At 40.0% G+C, this 21938-nt stretch overlaps 1 protein-coding gene across 1 annotated transcript; it reads right to left on the minus strand.

Moving 5' to 3' along the window:
• Positions 1-10622: 10622 nt before the first annotated feature.
• Positions 10623-20944, minus strand: LDHB (lactate dehydrogenase B). The gene is made up of 8 exons (XM_027449997.3): positions 20785-20944; positions 20398-20529; positions 17076-17193; positions 16433-16606; positions 14122-14295; positions 12713-12830; positions 11765-11888; positions 10623-10977 (listed from the first exon to the last, which is right to left on the minus strand). The coding sequence occupies exons 2-8, from the start codon at positions 20521-20523 to the stop codon at positions 10810-10812; spliced, it is 1002 nt and encodes a 333-aa protein (XP_027305798.1). The 5' UTR covers positions 20524-20529; positions 20785-20944; the 3' UTR covers positions 10623-10809.
• Between the last annotated feature and the right edge of the window lie 994 nt (positions 20945-21938).

Below are 21938 nucleotides of genomic sequence, written 5' to 3' on the forward strand. Positions count from 1 at the left end.
ATCCGGCCCCATCGATTTGTGGACATCCAAGTGCCGTAGCAGGTCACCAACCAGTTCTTCGTGGATGGTGAGGGCCACATCCTGCTCCCCGTCCCCTTCCACCAGTTCTGGGTACTGGGTATCCAGAGAGCAACCGGTTTTGCCGCTAAAGACTGAGGCAAAGAAGGCATTGAGCACCTCCGCCTTTTCCTCATCTCTTGTAACTAAGTTTCCCCCTGCATCCAGTAAAGGATGGAGATTCTCCCTAGTCCTCCTTTTTGTGTTGATGTATTTATAAAAGCGTTTTTTGTTATCTTTAACAGCAGTAGCCAGATTGAGCTCCAGATGAGCTTTGGCCTTCCTAATCTTATCCCTGCACAGCCTCGCTACATCCTTATAGTCCTCCTTAGTGGCCTGCCCAATTTTCCAAAGATTATAAACCCTCTGTTTTTTCCTAAGCTCAAGCCACAATTCTCTGTTGAGCCAGGCTGGTCTTCTTCCCCGCTGGCTCATCTTTGGGCGCATGGGAATAGACCGCTCCTGCGCCATTAGGATTTGCCTCTTAAAGAGCGCCCAGCCTTTCTGGACCCCTCTGCCCTTCAGAACCGCCTCCCATGGGACTCCACCAACTAGTGTCCTGAGCAGCCCAAAAGCTGTGATGAGCCTAGAAGACATGTGAATAATTTTAGAACAGTGAACTGAAGTTGTAGTAATACATTTTTTAAGCTCTTTATGTAGTCTGTGATTTTCAGGTTCTTAAGCATCATGCCTCTCTAGCTTTTGTTTCTAGTTGGGGGATACTTTTACTTTTTGGAGTTGGAAAAACGTGATGTAACTCCTTAGGCCTTGGAGAATGGGTTTGCAAGAATCATCAGACATCATGAGAAAATTCACAATCACTGGCAACACTGTCATTGTGTAAGTCTGGGCAACTCATGAAACTCTTCTGAACTTTGTTTTTACCTTTCTGGAGTTGGAGATGATACTCAAGCTTCTAAGTGTTTCAGCTCTTCTGACCAAAAGTGCTCAATAGCACTATGAACGTTACTTTTCCTTCATGTTCTGCGTACATCTGATCTGTTTGTCTTAATGAAGCTTTTTATCATACAGTGCCATCCCAGATACCTGCTTTTTATTATTAGTGAGGGAAAAGCAAATGAAGTGCATAGAAAATGTTAGATCAACAGCCCATTCAAAAACTTTCATCCTTGCAAATGGTCTTAATTGCTAGAGGGCAAAAGGCTCTGTTCATTATATTTATGGCCTGCTAGGATTAAGTTTGGCGTCTCTATGATGCATCTGAAGTTTTTTACATTTACTGTCCTTAATGAGGTAATGCCTGTGCCTGTGATCCTATAGCAAAGTGAGCTCTCTAGAAGAAAAGCTATATTCTGGCAGTAAGAATGGGCAAACTTTTAGTATGTTTAGTGGAGGGACAGTCACCAAGAGCAGAAAGGAACAGAATAGTCACCTTCCATGCCAAGTGCATTGAGGTACAATTGGTAAAAAGGGGACACAGTTAACAATAAAGCAATGTGCCATTTTTTGTCATAGAGACAGGGTGTGACTACACCTTTTTTTTTTTTTTTTTTTTTTCCCTTTTTAACGTAACAGAAAGGACAACTGCTGAAAGATGGAAACACACCCAGAATAGTAGTTTATAAAATATAACTTTTTTTGAAAATATTTCCAGAAATCTAGAAACCAGTGAAACTGGTTTTGAGTCCAGTCTTTCAGTTCCCTTATTACTCTTATCTTAAGTACACAAAGGCTCTCTGGTAATGCATTATGTAAGATGACTCAGTTCAGATAGGCATCATTTGTTATCCCACCAAATTCTCTTTCAACCCACAGAAGTGAAGTATTATTGCTTGCAAGGATCCTAGACAAGAAGGCTGTATAAAGGTCTTTGAAGAGAAATTGTACAATATGTGTATTGTTGTTGTTTTTTAAATCTTTTGCAGTTTTGTGGATATAGACAGGGACAATGACATGCACTCTGCCCTATATAAGGCTCTTTTTGAAACCATTACCTCCCATGTTGTTGTCATCTTCACTCGCTTTGATCTAACTCCTTCTATTTGGGTAGATTAAAATTTTCTGCAAAAGCTAACTCAGCACATCACCCCAGCAAGTGAGTTATGGATGTTGGCTTCAGACCAAAGACTCCTCAGTCCCTTGTGAAGAACCACTTTGGACATTGTTTTTTGTTGGAAAATCAACTTCAACCCCCCTGACTGCAAGTGAGAAAGTACACTCTGGAGAAGAAACACTCTCAATATGTGGGAGTTTGTAATGAGAACTGTGTCTAGGTCAAATGTAGGAAAAAATCAGACATAGATTTTTAAAATATTCATAAACATCTAGTTAAGTTTTATAAAGAGGAAGTTACGATGGTTTGTAGCAATTATGTACACACACTGTACTTTAGAAATAGAGCAGTAGGTGGCACTGATGGTATTAACATGATTATCTAACATCTGTGCTGTGTTGTTTTGTTATGTTTTGTCCAAAAGGCTGTTTAGTGCTTCTTACTAAATCCTGGTTTATAAACCTTAGTTTTATGAAGACCATGGAAAGAGAATCAAAAGACAATCAGCAAAGTGGGGGATTTTTGTCAGGAAGAAAGGCCCCTACTTCAAGCTGAGAAATGCAGGAAAGAGAGGAAATGAAGAGCAATGACAGGATATTTAATAAAGTGAGCTCTTGGAGCTCACTAGTGTGGGCTGCCAAGGCTAGACAAACCATTATAAAGAAACTTAAGGAAAGTTTCTTATAAAGAAACAAGGAAATGAGAAAGAGAGTGGCTGAGTTTTGTATTATGCCCCTACAAATAAGATCCACTCTTTAAAACTGATATACTACCAACATTTGTTTTTGATACTCTCAAATTGTACTCAATCCTCAATCCCAAACATATTAATAATAATTGTATATTTATGGTTATAAGCCCCTTAAAGCCACAGACTGATAGATACTATTTTATATCAGCACTACAAAATGTTTCCTATGTATCTGTTAAAATACTCAAAAAAAAAATTAAAAAGTCAGGTCTTCATGACATTTAGGTTGCTATGAAAGGAATAATTTAGTTTTAGAGAAAAATCGTAATTACTGATGAGTGTATTGTAACAGTCATGTGGCATAACAAAGAGCTAAACAATTTTGTTTTCCTACCACAGCAGAATATCTATTAAAGTAAAAGGAACTTGTTCTTCAGAACAGCATAGGAATGCTTCTCAGTGTTGCCAACTGCTTTTCTTGCAATGACTGCCATTTTAGATCAGATCATCAGGGCCTTAACTGTTGAGGAATTGGAACCCTTCAGCTGGTCTGTTCCGATATGATACCATTTACCTGTCCTACATGCGCTCTCCTGAGATCTGCAAATATCATGAGAAGTGAGGCTTACTAAGCCCTCAGCTGAGTGTTCCCTGACTTTGTTAGCAGAAGAGAGATGTTGGAGGACAAAGCTGTTTGCAGAGAGATTAGCTCATTTTCTAGCAGATTTAGAGTCATTACAGAGTTTAGGAAAGATCAGGGAGTTCAGAAATGCCCTAGGGACAGCCCTGATTGTCTATCTGAACTCAGCATCTTCAGCTGCAAGGGAACAACATTCACCACTGCTTCGTACAAGTCCAAAAAATGTTCCACACCTCCCACATCTTATGTTCCACATCTCATGAGTGGGGAATTTTCCCCTCCTGTTGGACGGTGGCTGACCCTTGGAGTGCAGCAACCCTGTGAAATGGCCAGCAGGGGGACAAAGTGGTGAAGCACCTTAAATTATAGCAAGTCATATGACAACATTGGAATTTTCTCAGTAAAACTGTGGTATAGTTTTGTCCCAAATAGGCAAGTAGTGCATGGACTCCATGACACCCCAAAAAAGAGTTCATACTGAGTGATCCGCGAAGCTGACATTCACAGCTCTGCAGAGCATTGTGACTTCTGCTGCTTCATCCAGGAGAGAGAATGAGAGTCATCCTGCAGACATCAATTCACCACAGGCAATTTTATTTTTAATCCTTTTGGACTTGGCTTTGGAAAAAGATGCCAGGGTAGCTTGGCCAGAAAGTAAGCTGGATCCTGCAACTTGGATAAGCAAATCAAAATGTTGCCATCCCATTTAAAGTTTGAAATAAATGCAGCAGTGACCAAGAACTGTTAAATGCATAAAAGCTGTGCTACGAATTGAGTATGTCATTTTCCCATGTGAGTAGAGATTTGGGATTTTTTCCCTTTTTAGGTCACCTCAGATATCTGAAATGATCTCTTCATGAAGGATGGACATTCAGCCCACATTCTGTGAGAGGGAGTCTCCAGACTGGTGCTGGGTATTAGACTGAAAAAAAATCACCAAGTTCTTTTGTGAGACAAACGTGTAAGAGCACATAGGCACATGTAAACACAATTTCTGAGAAACACCAACATTTTTCATGTGATATATGATGTGTCTCTAACTTAGCACTAAAATGCAAGACTAACACTGTTTAGCCTGTCCTCTCTACTGTACATGGTGCCCTCCTCCCATCTAGAACAGACCCATGGACAAAGACACAAACACTTTCACAAATGTACACACACATGCATAGCTTTCACACTTGTTTTCTGTGGTCAGCACAGATTGTGTCATACTTATCTAGCTTTGGGATTTGCTGGTATGTTGGTGTAACTTGTGGTGGTTTTTTTCTTCATTGTAAGTGCTAATCACACTTGAGACTGAAGCCTCACTTGCCTAACATATAAGGAGTTTGCTTTTTACTCATACCTATTCTCATAATCATGGTCCTTTCTTTTTGTAAAACAGTAAGGAAAAAAACCAAAGGACATTCTTTTAGTGAGCGAGTGTTTTTGGTAGAAATGTTAAAAAGCTCAGGCTAGTTGCAAGTTCTTAATACATATCTTTTATCTTGTGTGACCTTGGAGCGCTGGCAGTTCAGTTTCACAGAGCTTATCTTCATCTCCCCAAGCAGGCAGGACTGCATCACTTTACTTCTGTGGCTGCAAAGGCTTTCCCAGGTTTCTGTGCTTTGAAAGACTGTTCTGCAAACTCCTAAGTGTAGTACTGAAAGAGACATTTCCATTTGCTCTGTTATAGTATAGTAAGAGCTTAATCAGGAATTAAAAAAAAAAAAAAAAAAAAAAAAAGCTATCTATGATCGTGATCAGCATTAAGATACATGCTGAAATGTAACCCCATTCAACAATCCACATGAACAAAAATCCTACTCAGGGGAATATAAGGACTTCCTGTAAGGTGGGTATGGTCTTAACATCTTTTCTGTCTCTTTAAGAACCTCTCTATTGCTTTTGAATGTTCTCTATGCATGTCCAAAAACATGTTTCTGTTTATTCGTCTTCTTTTATCTTTTCAGAAAATACGAGAGCATTCCGAACGAGCCCAGTAATTTAAAAAAATACAAATATTTCCTTCTACTGCATGACAGTTTACCATGGGAAAAAACAACTTAGTAAAATGAACAGAATGTCAACAAATACTATTCTAGATTGATCTTCATGCCGAGAGTATCAGGGACTACTCAACTGTTATATAGGGGTAGGAAAATGAGTTTGATGCGATTCTAACAGATGCCGTTCATGCCTACTCATTCACAGTGATAGCACTGGAAATGGATAAATGAACAGAGACTTGATATGATAGCATTTCTATCTCATTGTCTGAAATAAAGATTTGGTAGCACAGAGAGAATCCGTATCATATAAAAGTCTTTTTTCTTCCCTTTACATTTTCATTTAGCACATCCTACATAGCAAGAATTATGAATAGTACCTTCCAGAATTTTCTGCTGATTGGGATCCACCTTGATTCTGTTTTGACAAATTTCTTGATTTTTTTAGCTCAGATGTTGAATGTGTAAACACAATTAAATAGGGTTTGAAGAGCTCTGAAAGAGGAGAGTGTAAGAGAGAAAATATTTACTTAGAAACCTTAGTTAAAAATCCATTGGTGTGCCAGATTGTGAGTTGTTGCTTATGTTTGCAGGTGAATTACTCATTTCAGACACTGAGCAAATCCAGGCCTCATAAGTCAAATCTCCAATAGACCATCTAAGTTAATTACTTGCATGACTCCTTTGCTTGCACAGCGTAATGACTCAGAAAGCAATGGTATCTCAGGAAATGGTTTATACAAATGTAGTTCACCACAGTGATTGGTGTGGATTTTAGGAAGTCCCTGTCTACTATATCTGAAAAGCTTTGAAAGTTTTTAATAATAAAAGATTGGATCCAGAGACATGAATGAAAGGAGAACTGCTCATGGAAGAAAGAAATACCAAAAATTAAATACTGCCCTGAGATGCCTAGTTATGCTAGTGTATTGTGTCCTGGACCACAGTATAAGGATCTGACCTAAATGTTTTGGGGCTCCTTATCATACTGACACTAGTTGAGAGTTCAGCATCTACAGACCACTGTGAATGTGCAGCTTAATTGTCTGATTTATATTTGTAAACTGAGGAAGACAGCATTTATTTGCAGCACAATGCCAGTGTGAAGTGTGTAAACACAGCAACAGCAATTCTGTGGTCAGCTTAGCTCACAAGTCACCTACTTATCACAAAACACAGTTCTAAGTTAGCTGCTATGAAAGTCCTATAAGCACTACCAGTCTAGCAAAATGAGTATGTAAAACATCTCCATCACTCTACACCTGTATGTTCTGTTTAACACTATTTCACTATTTAATCCTGCCTCCAACTCCCTGACCCATTTTTGTCCTCTGACTACTAAAGGAGGAGGAGCTGGTACAACACTACAGATGAGCGCAGAACAAGCCCACCTCTTGCTTGGGTGAAGTCTGATTACCAGAAAGAACACTGATGTTTTACTAAGCTTACAGTTTCTTGTTATGCAGACTAGTAATAAAACAAAGGATGCAAAGGATATCCAAGTAACTGAAGGTGATAGATTTCTGTTTAAGCATATATGGGAGAGCTATTCCACAGCTATCCAACCGCAATGAAGTTAAGGTACAAGATTATAGGATAGGACTCATAAGAAAAAGTATTTAGGTATAATTGATATATTTACATACTCACTTGTCTTGAAGTGTGGATGGTAGAAAACTCGAGCTCTATCTCCTTAGTGTTTGTTTTCTTTGTAAAGCCATGATACAAATACAGTGGTAATAGCATACATTCAAGGCTACGCGTAACACAGAGGACTACATTCTGGTCCTCTGGTACAACCCTGACTGTAACATCCCTCCTCTTTCTATTGTTCATCAATATTTGCTTGTCTCTTGCCTGACACTTGCAGAGTAGTCAGACTGCCTTTCTATTCTGTACTCTGTATCTATATATGTGAAAATTCAAGGGATCTAGGTCCTTACAGCAATCAAAATAAAATTACCAGTCTTCGATCGTAAGAGTCAAGCAAGTTGTCCTCAGTGCTTTCTGAAGTGTTCTACTGCATCTCCTGCTTACTTTGTCATACAGTCCAACAGCGCTACAGTATTTTCTCTCAGACCAAGGTACCACTTGACACATAGGAATGTGGTTAAAAATGTGCATCGCCCTTCACAGGATGAAACAAGAACAAAACTCACGTATCAGCAAGCTATCCTATCAGCAATATAGACAGGATAATTATGTTCAAAACCCAAAAGTATCTGTTAGATGAAAAGTACTACGGCAATATAGTCATTAAGGAACATATATGTTTGATATAAGTTTATATTACAGATGAAATCCAAGTAACAGAAGGTGATAGGTTGCTGTTGTTTAAACATACGTAGGGAAGCTATTTGACAGCCATGCAACTGCAATGAAAATGCAAGATTATATGATAAGACCCCTAATAACAAATAATTACAGTATAATTAATGCAGATGGCTTAAAAAAATCAGTGAACACCAAAAATAATCTGAAGAGTTTATTAATAAAAATCTCAAAATCACCTTCGTGGAGATGCTTGTTGATACCGAAGTTTTGAACCAATCCCTCCCGTAATGCATACAAGGCCACTCTATTGTTGTTTAAATTTCTCAGCTTATTTCCTTCATATCATCATCTCCCTAGAAGTAGAAATTGGTACAGTTAGGCTGCTGATGAACTGTGTCTGCTTGGCACACAGATCAATGTGATTTCCTCATTCTTTCAATTACCTGTTTTATCTGTATACTCTGTGATATTTTTTTTCATCACATGCTGTGCTTTCTTGTGATAGAAACAGCTGTTAGCTCTTCACCTGCTTAATGTCAAGGCACAAAAGATCTTGCAATACTGTTGATTTTACGATCACTAGCAAACAAACCTCTGTGGACTGAGGGGTTTAAGGAGCAGTTAATAGACACTAGGTGACAATTAGCTTCCCAGCTCAAGCAGCGATTCCCATGTTAATTTCAAGATGTCACAATCAACTTCAGGTCTCAGCTTGCTGATCACAGAACAAGGAAGATATGACACTACTCTTTAATAGGTAAGGAATGCATGCTGATATAATCAGGGTCAAATGACAGTTTATTGCAGCTGAGTGAACTTTTTAAAAAAATTCCTTGTTGGAAAGAAAAAGGACCCACTCCTTGTTCTCTAAGAGAGCTGATGCCTCTTGACACACACCAGTCTCAAGAATCCCATGAAAGTAACATGCCACAACACAGTTTTGAATTAATGCATTAACTGAGTACAGCACAAGGAAGAACAAAGCAGGAAAAGAACTACACAGAGGTAACCAGCTAAATGTGATCAGGTGAAAGTTGCCGGTGGTTATATCATGCAGTCATTGCTAATACCACACCAATTGATCATGAACTTTTTTTTAGTAGGAACTTGAGCTAGTCAATCTATCCAGGTGTGGAGAGACTTCCAGTGAGATCTTCACACTGAGTTCTGACAGCAGAGACTGACTCCCCCCCATCCTACCAATAGTTTGGCATTTAGCTTGTGATTGAGAACAGAATCTCCCATAAGATCTTCTTGTGATACCCTTTGTAAATAACACTGTCACTAGCATCCCAATACATGGTATCTCACTGGCTATGTAATACTTGATATATCACAGGGTATCAGTTATTTCACACTACAGAAAAGCTTGCTGGGTGTTCTATTTAAAAAGAAACTACAAAAGCTACCTACATACTTCTGTAAGTGCTTCCATCCACTACTCAGTGTTATCTCAGTGTTATGATAGAGCTAGAAAAGGCTCTGACATATGCTATTGTCCACACCAGGATTGTCTTCCACAGTAATTTGGAAAAGGGAAAAGATTCAACTGAAATATTTTATACCTGACATTAAGTCCTTAATGTATCATAAGGCTGTATTATCAGATCTATGTTTACCTGGTTTTGATAGTATTGTCTCATACTAGAAGGCATTCACTATTATTTATTTATTTTTTTTTTTACATAGAATAGATTATTTTCTGTTTAGGTATTAAAGAATCACTAAGCAAACAAAATGAAAGTGTCATTTTGACTTCTGCTTAAAAAATTAAGTAGCAAAAGGACCTTCCTGCTGATAAATTCGTGAAATCAGCAATTTCCAGAGGACAGAGGCCAAAAAAAAAAAAATCACATAATAAACATGAGCACTGAACACTCACAACTGCCCAAACCTCAGACAACTGGCTTAGCAGTCAGAATAAGTTTTATCTTTTATCTGAGCAAAGTTGCCCTGGCAGCTGAAAGGGCCAGCCAGACCCTGTGGTACAAGCTTGGTTTACAGAAGGCTGATAGGCAGCCTCATTGTGATCAAGAGCTTTGTCAAAAGCAGGAGACACTGGTCTCTTCTCTCTAGTGACCAGCAGTAGGACCCAAGGGAACAGCATGAAGCTGTGTGAGTGTCCTCCACTGACACCCTTCATTATTCCAAGTCTCTGCTCACCCCCCCTCCCTCCCCCAGGTCTTTCTGTATTGGGATATTTCATGAATGTTGTTCAGAGTAAGTGTCACAAATAAAGGAGTTTAATTCTCAGCAACTTGCTTTTATCACCCTTTTATCTCAGCCTTTTATTTATTTTATGGTTATTGTCAATTCTGTAAGTGCACAGAAACAATTAGAAAACAAAACTTAAGGATATTTCAGCAATCTGTTCTCTATAACATTTGTATGGCTTCCAAAATTGGACACAGCAGTTTAAGGCCCAAATCTATGACCATAAGACTCCAGCCCAACTAAACACTGGGACTTCAGTAATCAAGAGAAGTTTACTGATACAAAACATCACTGAAAAACAGACATCAGTAACAGGCAAATAAGTGAATCTAACGTAAGATAAATGTAAACAGTGTTTTTCCCACAGCAGGTTTCTAGATCTATAGGACCCTTTCTCTAGGTTTCTGTAGGGTAGTGGTAAACAAGACCTTAACGTTGGCATATTTTTGATGGGTGGCCCACAGGGAAACCCCCTATTCAATTTCTACTCAGCAGTAAAAATATCAGAAAAGAATTTGGACATAAGCTACACTTAAATGATTATATGGACTGAAAATATCATACAGAAACAGCTTCCAGTAAGACTGTATTAGTGAAATCTCACCACAGGTGACTACATTGTTTTTAACCTTATAACCACACATCTATCCTTTAGTGTCTGCCACAGACTACATGAAAGTAGAATGCTTTATCTAGAAGAAACTAGAAATACCAGAAATAAGTCACTAGGACAACAAAACATGCCTGAAAGTTACTTTATTTGTTCATAAGGTCTGTGCGTTACAGCAAGCATAAGTTTAGCTACTGTGGACAAAAGCTCAGTCTGGAAGAGCATTAAATGTTAACCATGGAGATGTATAGTGAGTAGAGCGCCCACATTTGCACACAACACGCTGTTTTTCTATTGCTGGAATTTAACACTTGTTAATTACATATCTTTGAGATCTTTCTGGATGCTCCACAATGTATCTGCACTCTTCTTCAGCTGAGCCACCTCATCATCCTTCAGCTTTTGGTTGATGACACTGGTCAATCCAGAGGCACTTAGGACACAAGGCAGGCTCAGGAAGACATCATTCTCAATGCCATACGTGCCCTGCAACAAACAAAATAGTACATTACTGACAGAAACCCATAACCCCAGATTTGCATGTCAAGAATCTTTCCGATAGAAGGTCTTAAAACCTGCAGAAAGCAGGCTTATTTTACAGCCTGCAGAAAGTTCAGTCAATGTATTTGAAGGTACAAAAAGCTATTATTTAAAACCAAATAGCAATACTGAAATAGATGACTTCAGAAATTCCACCTCTAAAAGCCTCAATTTTGTTTATATCCAACAAGCAGTTGACAAATCTCAGAGATACAGGATTATGGTATGTTGCAGTGACAACTCTGTTTCCTGACTATAGAGGGAGCTGTAAATTCAGTTTGCTCACATTCCTTCCTCCATGTGGGATTATGCAACTAGTACAGACTAAATGCAGGCAACTATATATCAGCTATACAGGACATGCTCTTCCCTACCACCTTTGCTAGGGGGTGTTTTGAGGAATCACAGCTGGACCTCTTTGAAGTTTAGTATTTTTGCATGGAGATTTTCTTTTAATGAAGCTGCATACCATGCATAGCAAACTTTACACAAGGGTAATACAGTACTAGACAGTACAGAGCACTTAGTTTGGCTCCAGACTTGTTCTAAGGATAAGCTAAGAAGAGAAAAAAGTTAAAACAGTAAGTTCCCTGTATAACATTTCAAATTCAATACTTTTTAAACAAAGCTTCCTTTGTACATCACCTCGCCGACAGTTTTAGTCTTTTCATAGTCTAGTTTCTCCCACAATGAAAACATGAACTAGAGGATCCAATTAGCCACCATTTCTTACCTTTACCAGTGTTGACACTGAATGAACCCGGCACAAGTTCTTCAGCATGGTCTCACAGAGCTCAGCAACACTAAGGCCAATGGCCCAGTTTGTGTACCCCTTCAGCCTGATTACCTCATAGGCACTAAGGAAACATTAAAATAGTCACATTAAGATTTAGTATTCCAAAAAGTATATTGAAGACCTTAAGATAAACAAAGGTTTCCCATTTGAAGAACTCCCTGATATGCTAAGTTTTAGGATTAAAACATTTAAGTCATTTCAGCATAAAAGATAAAGTCTACATTACCCCATATGTATATTTACAAAACCCTATTGTTCTCTTAGCTGAAGAAAAGATTCGTAGATTCCATGTGTGAACTATTATTTTAGTGAAAGGTAGAAAAACAAAAGAAAACAGATTCCTTATTCAAATGAGTAGGACAATGGCTTAGATATTCCAAATGTATTCAGAATGATGAAGTAGACATAGAGCTGCATACCACCCCCCCATCTTAGTTGTTTTACCCAATGTCTGAAAGCTTTACACCACCTTAGTGAGACAGGTAAATTAGGGACATAAATATCAGCTTTTTTTGTGATTTGTCAAAAGTTTTCCTAGGACTCAACTCCAATGCTCTGCTCACAAAAACATATCACCTTTTCCTACTGTCTTGCTCCCTTTGTACAAGGATTGCCATGTAAGAAGCTACTTGCACAAATGCAAGTGTATACTGGTTCTGTAAGCCCTGCACTACTCAAGTAGGTACATCGCACAAGAGTTGTAAGCACTGCAGGAAAATAAAGCTTACCAACTGAAATCCTGCATTTGTGCTTAAACTAGTACTTTCACTTATGTAACCCCTCCTAATATGAGGGCATTAAAGCTGCAACAGAATGGAGATGCAGCATGCAGAAATGCTATTTCTAGTATCAAATGCATCCATAGAATTCCTTAAGTTACTGTACCTTTCAACCACTTGCTTGTGGACTTCCTTCCAGTTCTCACTGTCTTTGTCAGTTCCCATGGCAGGATTCAGCTCCTGGAGAGAAACGCCTGCCACATTAACTCCGCTCCAAACAGCCACTACAACACAGAGAGAGGACATAAGCTTTCACAGCACTTCACTAAGCAAAGTAGAGGATTACTTACTAATATAAACTTGAAATAAAGTCATAGCAGCTAGAACCACAATAGTTTGAAAAGAAGGTTTTCTATTTTAATTTAGCTATGGTTACCTCTGAAGACTCTAGGCACCAAGTTTGAGATTATTTTAGTACTGGTACAGATTAAACTACAGAACTTTGAGTCCTCTGGACAAGTACTTTTCAAGTCAGAAACCTCAAATTTGAGCAAACAGGCACATCTTAGTTGTTCAGCCTTTTAAAACTAGCTTTATTCAAGAATTACAAAAGTATGTAATTGCTGTCCCACAAATCAGTATGAAGATATTCTCCAAGAACTGTACTCTATTTCCCTGAATAACGGGATAGCAATATGCAAACTTAGAATACCAAGAGAAGGATTTGCAAGTCTCTTCACATCAGAAGCTTACAGGCACTCTCCCCTGTTCCTGCACAGTAACCAGGAAATTTTCTAGTTACTTCAAAGCAAAAGTAGATGAAAGTGAAGCAGAACAAGCTCTGTGTATACTCAACCAAGTTCTGCTTTCGTGACAGCACAGGTCTGGCTTCAGTTAGTACTGTAGTTGATCAGACACTACTTTAATCAAATGCAACGTGCCATTGAAGATATGGCTCCCTTACGAAAACAGTACTACAATTTAAAGCAGCACCCATCTTCTGGACAGAAGTTCTGCTGCATCTTTTCAGACTTGAAATAAACATGAAAACTAAGATGAATAAGCTTCTTTGATCTCATGATTTTCCAAAGTTATCTTTTGAAAACCTCTTTAAATAGCATGGAAGAGAATCACAAAATAAGGGAAGGAATAGTTGTTAGCTTGAATCTGGATTGTAAGCCTTTTCTATTATTTACAACAATTTCTGCCACTCACCTAGTACAAACTAATACTGCTTTCAGAAAAGAATCATGTTGGAGACCATATATTAGAGTAATCCACAAAAACTAAGGATAAGGTAGTAAACTACAGTCCTTAGGACACAGCACGAGATTGGTGAACACTGGTCTTTTCAATTCAGGATTGAATTATACATCCTGAATCACTTTCAGGAAAGAGGCATAGCTAGATTTCCTGAACTTTCCTGGACTTTGTTGTCCTATGATCTTAATTAGGTGACAGTATAGTGCCAGTCACTCAAGCTCAGCCACATCTGTTTTCAGATTTTTATAACACATTCAGCCTCAGTCTGTAACACTGTTTTTTAATCCCAAAGTGGTGAAAACTGCTCCTTACCACTGGAATCACCATGTTCTCCTAGAATCCAGCCATGGCAGCTGGTTGGGTGGATACCAAGTCTCTCAGCCATCAGGTAGCGGAATCTAGCTGTGTCTAGATTGCAGCCACTTCCAATCACACGGTGTTTTGGCAGGCCACTTAGCTTCCATGTGACATAGGTTAATATATCAACTAAAAAGAAGAGCATGTATAGTAAATGAAACTGTTCACATATACCACAAAGAATGTTCCAGCAAGCACTTTACTACAATCATTAGGGCGATCAAGAGGACACAAAAAGAGGACACAGCATTCCACCAGCTACTAGGAAGAAAATTAATTCTGTTCTAACTGAAACCAGGACACAGACAGGCTCATTGTTCACATTTTAGACCTATCCTATTTGCAGGATTAAGATGAATATATCACCTAAGTTCAGGACCCATCTAGCTACCACTCAAAACATATTAAGGAAGGCCTTTGGATATAAAATATCCTACCAGCCAAAACTGCAGGAGCTTTTTTTGGTCACAGCTAGACCCCTAGGGCATCTGGAATTGAGACAGAATTCTTCATCTAAAGACAGTCAAGTGATTTCCTGAAGTAATGCCACCTTCCACTTCACAATAAGAGGCAAGAACAATTTACAATAAAAATTTGAAAATTATATACTACTTGAGGTTTGTTTATTGAACACATCTTCATTAAACAGTTTCTGCACTGAATACCTCTTTAGTATGGAAAGCCAAATGAGCTCTATGCTTTGGCTGCATGTGGCTCTAAAAATAGTTTTAGAAAAACAAACCAGTTAAGGTTTTTCTTGTCTGCTGCAACCTATCTCTGTAGCTCAAAGCAGCAATAATGATCAGACAACAATAAATTCTGACTTCAAAACTCAAGGAGAAACCAGTACTCAGGAGGAATGTATTTATATATAGATCATTTACTCAGGCACTGAAAGCACATAACAGGAAGGTGCGAACTGCACTGAGACTACAAGTGGCATACCCACTAGGCATTGCTTCCCTAGAGCCACAATTGGCACAGTTCCTGCCAGGGCCAGAGCAATCTATGTATAGACTATGGAGCTCCTCCCTTTCAAATAAGTACATTCACTCTGGCTTCCAGATGCCAAGATGCATCACAGTTCTGGGCACAGCTTTGTCATCTCACTGTTCATCAACAGTAGGGCTTTCCACCTGGGACAGGATGTAGACAGTGTTAAGAGTTACAGCCCAGACAGATCTGTCATATTCCAGTGCTCCTGAAGTCCTTTCTAATGCGCTCACAGTACTTTCCACTACACCCACTAGTTGTACAAGACAATTCCACACATTCTGAGAGAAAGCAAAGCAAAACAACTCCAGAAAAGCAGTGTGCAGTTCTCAGCTATGCTATAGGACAGGTCTTTAGTTTGAATTCAGCCTTGCTAGAACAGGAACAATTTGATTTGTGACTTGATTTTTAGATAAGTTTAAAATTGCCATGTTATTGTACTTGCATAGTAACTACTTGCTTGGTACACCAGTATTTAGTACTGCCTGTACACTAGCTAATTTTTAAACACCATGATTTGGTAGTTTTACATGCACTGCTCTGACTGTCAGATCAGCCTTATAAGCAGTCTCACTTCATTGCCACGGCTCTATAGTAATGGCTTTACTCTGCTTGATTCAGCTTGATTCAACATCAAAGACAGACCTACAGAGACTTCCTACAGAGCATACTGATGTTTATAAGCAGCTTTAGGCATCCAGATGTCCAAGCTTTCCTGGTGCAATTAGTAGTTATTACTTACAAGTGAGCAAGCATAATTATTATCTTTCATAACTTATAATATTTAGCCCATCATTTTTGTTCAGCACAAAGAAACTCTTCCCTGAAAATACAGATGTAGCTGTATTTTCTTACTTCAGTATTATTGCAGTTGTTTAACAAGCATGGTTTATATCTTAAAAGGGTAAGTTCTTCAATCTGAAGAATGGCCATAGTATATCCAAAGATAAAGTTATTTGCAAACAGCTTAAGAGCTAAGCGAATGTCTCCTGCTCATTCAAACCGTCAGAATGAGAAACTTAAAGCTACCTACTTCTTAAGCCAATGCAAGTAAAGAACTGAAGTATCTACCATTAGATACGCTCTTAAAAATGCAGACTATGAGTAATTCTGAATAAGTGTTCTACACTTTGTGCTCTTTATATTAGTTAACTATATAGCAGACATCCACAGTTATTTCTGACATGAGACTTCTATTTGAAAAGATTACAGAAACAACACTAGTCTTCCAAAACCAGAATTAATTCATAAGTACTTTAGAGAGCTGTCTTACCTGGGTTGGAAACCACAAGAATGGTGCAATTGGGGCTGTATTTAACAATCTGAGGAATGATGCCTTTGAATACACCCACATTCCTCTGAACCAGGTTGAGACGACTCTCCCCTTCCTGCTGACGAACACCTGCAGTTACTACCACAATCTTGGAGTTGGCTGTGACAGCATAATCTGCAATCAAGCATGGAAAAATACTTAGAATTATCACTAATTTCAGCAGCATCATGTTCACACAGGTATTCTGGGTAGTCTCTCCACTATGCCAATACTCAAACCGAAACATGAGACATCTCAACAGATCAGCACACAGGTCGGGAGAATACATTCAACCCCTCTGAATCTCAGTTCCACTATCCGTATGAATGAACATTATTTCTTCTACGAAGTACTAGTGTTTCACTAGTAAAAAAAAAATATTTTACATAACTACCACCTAAAATAGTAAGTTGACCATTAGAGATCTAAGAAAGGTTGAATTGAGAACCATTCCCATTGTTACATTAGTCTGGAACCTGACCCCAACTCATAAATTTAATTATTTTGGTGCCCAATCCTGAGTCCTGATAACATCAGTAATGCTCCACTATTAGATTTACATAATACGAGCATTAATAAAATAATTTAAGGTTCTTAGGTTCACCTTTGTCTGCCACAATCTTATGAGTTTGAAGGAACAAGCTCCCATGCTGTAGATCCATCATTTCTCCTTTTAGTTTGTCTTCCAAAACATCAACCAGAGCAAGCTCATCACAAAGACCCTGAAGAAATAAAATTTAAAAGGAACCAATATATTATTAGGCATAGTTACTTCTGAGTTGAGCAATATAACCTTTTAAGTGAATATGATACACATCTGGAAGCATCCACTCTATAAAGACAAACCAGTAGGACAGAACTATCTTGGTGCTACTACAAGATACACCAGAACAAAGTCACATGCTACTTCAGAACAAATTTAGCATCCTTGTTCAGACTTTCTGAAGTGTTACTTGCAGGTCTCTTTTAGTGTGCTGCTACCCCTTTACCAGTACACACTTCGTGACTTTTCTTTTTAAAAAGAAAAAGGCTGTACCTTTGAGTTATAAGAAGCCCTATAAACGCATTCAGCAGAAAAAAGAAAGCCTGTTTTAATGTTTAGATACCCAACACCATACTACTTCACAAATAAGTGTTTTCTTATAAAAAAAATCTCTCAACTAACTTATTGAACAAAAAAACAGAACAGAAACAGACTGATTTTCCTCAATATTAGGAAACAGTATCAGGGAAAACAAACTTTATTTTTTCTTCCATTAAATCTATTACAATGTTGTTGCTTTGCAAAACAGATTTAGTCATATATGCTTGTTTCCCAACTTAACTGGGCTGGACAACAACATTATGTAGTCTCAGAACAGGACAACAGTGAAACACAGGGGTGGAATAAAGATTTTCTTCTATTACAGAGTTTTACCGCCTTCTGAGGTAAGGGTTAGCTAACTCTGTAAATTCCACTATACTTTGAAGTTTTTTTTTCAGTAAATTACACTGAGAATCAGATTAGTAACTCTGTTCTCCTAGATCCGTCAGTATCCCATCTGAAGGTAGTTGTTAGGACATTTTTCTTTTGTTGAAAGTGTCACATCAAGCAAGCTTCTCTTTGGTTTCATACAAAAAGGGCAATACTAATTTCACATCAAAATTAGTTATTAGCATCAACCACACACTTTGAACATGTAACAGTATTTACTGTTTTCATCTAGAAAAGTGTTCAACAGCAGGTATATTTCACTTATTCAAGTCTTTCACTTCAGATTTAAAAATCACACTGGAGTTCATTGCATTTTTTTTTTTTTCACAATTAGCTTTCACAACTAAGTTGACCAAGTACTGGAGGAAAACCTCAAAGTCTAAGGGAAGGTGCCCCTGCTCACAGCAGGGGGGAGGATGTGTGGAATTAGATGATTTTTAAAGGTCCCTTCCAAACCAAACCATTCTGTGATTGTATACTCACTAGTTTACCCTGCAGACTATTTGAAAGGAGAGTAAAAGTCTGTTATTTAAGTGTTATCAAAAGTATCCTTAACAGAAGTCACCAGCATTAAACTATACATAATCTGAATCTCAAAAAAGAATGCACGCAGAAGTGTGATTATATATACATTTATACACGCACTGCCTAGTGATATTGGCCTGAGCATAGATCTTGCATCAGACTCTGCAGGCTAAGGAGCCAGTTTGCTCACTGAACCGGAGAAGTACCCCTGGAATAACTCCAGCAACTGACTTCAGGAATTTGCATCAATGTTGCCTAGGTAGTTCAGCTTGCCATTAGCACACGCAAAACTGAAGTCTACGTAATCACCATCAGAAACACCTTAAAATATTCTCATTAAAAACAGTTACCTTGAGACTGTAGGTCTTTCCATTTCTAAAATGGTACAGCAACAGTGACTTGTTTCTAATAGAGCTAAAAATAACTAACATGGAATTTCACTGTCATTGAAGTGTGCATATTAATACTACAGGAGTAAACTTAACTTAGTATTAGCACATTAAGTTACATAAAATCCAAAGCCATCTAAAATCCAACTGTGTCCAAATATTAACACGCAGGAAGCTAGGTACAAAGTCTAATGCCATGGTTTAACAAAATCAGAAGACATTTTGGGCAGCCAACCACCTTGCAGAAGTCAGTCACATCTAGTTCAGTGACAAGAGTCACATTTCTGTTATAAAAGCATTTTATATTACAACTGACACTTGCAAAAGAATAAGAATAGCAGAAGCCCAGAGGTAATGAACTCCATTATGCCATAATCAAGACTGAAAGATTTCAGACTGGCTTTTATTCTGGGTTCGGTCCATATATCTCAGCAACTGTAAAACTAGACTTCTGAGAGCACAATTTGATCCTGCATAGTGCACAACGGTTCACGCAGATGATGGATTGTAATCAAATTCACAGTAACTTACCTGATTTCTGGTCTGTTACCCTTAAAGGCTACAGCACTGCTTCAAAAACAAACGAGTTTGAGGAAAGCATTTTCTTTTTATATCTATATCTGTAGTTTTTAAGCAACAGTCCTCTCCCCCATTACCTTTCAGCTTTAGTTACAAGTTACATACTTGTAAAAAAGTTTAACTTCTATTCAGTACTTAGTTTCACAATGGCCTTTACTTACTGCCATCTTTTCTTCCTGCCAAGGCTTAAATATTAGCAAGTCAAAGCCCTTGAACATTTTTTCACAGTTAAAATCACTACTTCAAAACATGCATCCTCAAGGTAACAGAGAACAGATCATCTCCAAATAAGAGACAACCGTTTCAGTAGCACATGCAAGACTTTCGATCCCAATGTTGTGAGCTACTTGATGCAAGATCTACCACTTCAAGGGGGTAGGGCATAAGCATCTTCTTAGGAAGAAAGATAAGGTCTGTGGCTCCCACTCATCTTCTTAAAGAAGAACATAAGGAATCAAATTTAACTTGGTCACAGAATTCACAGAAAAACAAAAGGCAATGGACAAAGATCCTTGTTACATGTTTAGGCTTTGGCCTAGGACCACAACTTGGGATTTACCTAGTAAAAGGTAAACAGAAATTAGAGTAATCTCTAGGCTCAGATTTAGTTTTTGAAGACTACAGATAACACCTCTGTAATCAGGCAATACCAGCTAAAGAGAAGTAAAGAAGCCCACTGAAGGCAGCAGTAATATTTTAGCTCCTTTGGTTAGGGCACAGATGCATTAAGAGCACGCTGCAAGGGCACACAGTCCTCCTATGCTCTGCACCGACTTCTGGAGTGAGCGCCCACACTCGTTATTCAGTGGCGGAGCTCCACTGGGCAGCCTCCGGCTTTGTTACAGAAGAAATAAAGGTGCGTATATTAAAAAAAAAAAAAAAAAAAAGAGAGAGAAAGGAGGGCTCGGAACAGGCCAGATGCGGCTAGGGTTATGGCTGAAGGCGGCAGGGCACCGTACCTTTCCGAGGATGCTGACGGCGCAGGCCATGCCCACCTGCCCGACGCCCACCACCGTTATCTTGCTGCTGGGCACCGCGCTGGCGGCGGCCACGGGGGTCATCAGCTTCTCCTTCAGGGTCGCCATGGCGTCCTGGGGAGGAAGGCTGGGGTCAGCACGGCGGGACACGACCCCACAACCGCCCCCACCCGGTACCAAGCCCCCACCCGGTACCAAGCCCCCACCCGGTACCAAGCCCCCACCCGGTACCAAGCCCCCACCCGGTACCAAGCCCCCACCCGGTACCAAGCCCCCACCCGGTACCAAGCCCCCACCCGGTACCAAGCCCCCCTCCCCCCACGCCCTCCCAGACCCGGGGCGCCCGATCCCCGGCGGCCCCGCACGCACCGTTAGTGCTGTGAGCAGGGGGATGCAGAGCCGTGCCGCCGCTCCGCTCGGGGCCCAGCAATGAGGGATCCGCAGCGGAAGGGGCGGCCCCCAACCGGCCGGGCCGCACCGCCCCCCGTCGCCCCCGGGGCGGGCCCCAGTGCCATCAGGGGCGGTGGGCCCCGCGGAGGATGGGCGCTGCGGGGGCACGCGGGCAGTGCTTGGCCCTCGTCTCTCTCTCTCTCGTGTTTGGGGCGCTTTGGAGGAGGCGGGGAGGGATCTCCGCCGGCCCGCCGCCACAGGGCTTGTGGGGGTGCTTGTCCTGCAATGGGGGGGATCCTTGCAACCGGGGGTCCCTGCGATGGGGGTTTCTTTAACAGGGGGTCCCTGCAATGAGGTCCCTGCCACAAAGGGTTATTGCAATGGGGTGCCACTGCACCAAAGATTTATTGCAACGGGGTGTCACTGCATCAAGGATTTATTGCGATGGGGTGTCACTGCACCAAAGGGTATTGCAACAAAGGGTTATTGCAGCATTGGCCCACGGCAGCCAGGCGTTGCCGCAGCACAGGGAAAGCTGGAGCCTGCTTAGTTTGGCCTGTACAACTGCATGGCGGCCTCACAGGAAAAAAGGGAAACGCTGTCCCTCTGGGTTATTTTTGCTGATCAAGGGAGGGCACACAGATGGCTGGAGTGAGTTTGTCGGAAGCCAGCCCAAGGTCACCTGCAGCAGAGCCCTGTGTGAGCTGGAAACAGGCTGTGCAGTATAGCACAAAGTCTCAGGCAGCACCGTGTTGGAAATAGACCCTACTTTATGCCCCAGGCTGTGAGCTGGCTGTTGTCCTGCTTTTGACTCTGTACACATAAAGGACACTGCTTGTTCTTGTCATGTACATGGAGGCCTTCGCATTTCTGAGTTTACCTTCACAGTCATGTAGAGAAAGTGTTCTCTCTGTTTCACAGAGCTACTAACTTTGCCAGGAGGAGTGTTAAGAGGAATCACTGCAAAGAAGGAGTCGTGCACAAATAAAGCATTTTACGTTGTCTTATTCTGGGGCAAAGTTACTGAAGTTACAGTATCTGATTTTTGTGTGCTCTGAGTTTTGCCCTGCAGCTGACTTCAGCTATTTTTTTTTGTGGTTGAATAAATCCTAATGGGACAATGGCATGCCTGA

This window comes from Anas platyrhynchos, chromosome 1 (assembly GCF_047663525.1).
Source record: "Anas platyrhynchos isolate ZD024472 breed Pekin duck chromosome 1, IASCAAS_PekinDuck_T2T, whole genome shotgun sequence".
Taxonomy (NCBI): domain Eukaryota; kingdom Metazoa; phylum Chordata; class Aves; order Anseriformes; family Anatidae; genus Anas; species Anas platyrhynchos.

Coding starts and splice junctions, on each gene's coding strand:
- LDHB (XM_027449997.3), bottom strand. CDS start 20,523: ATGGCGACCCTGAAGGAGAAGCTGATGACCCCCGTGGCCGCCGCCAGC. Junction 14,296..16,432: donor TCTTGTGGTTTCCAACCCAG/GTAAGACAGCTC, acceptor TCTTCTTTTTAG/TTGATATATTAACCTATGTC. Junction 10,978..11,764: donor CAGTGTCAACACTGGTAAAG/GTAAGAAATGGT, acceptor TGTTTGTTGCAG/GGCACGTATGGCATTGAGAA.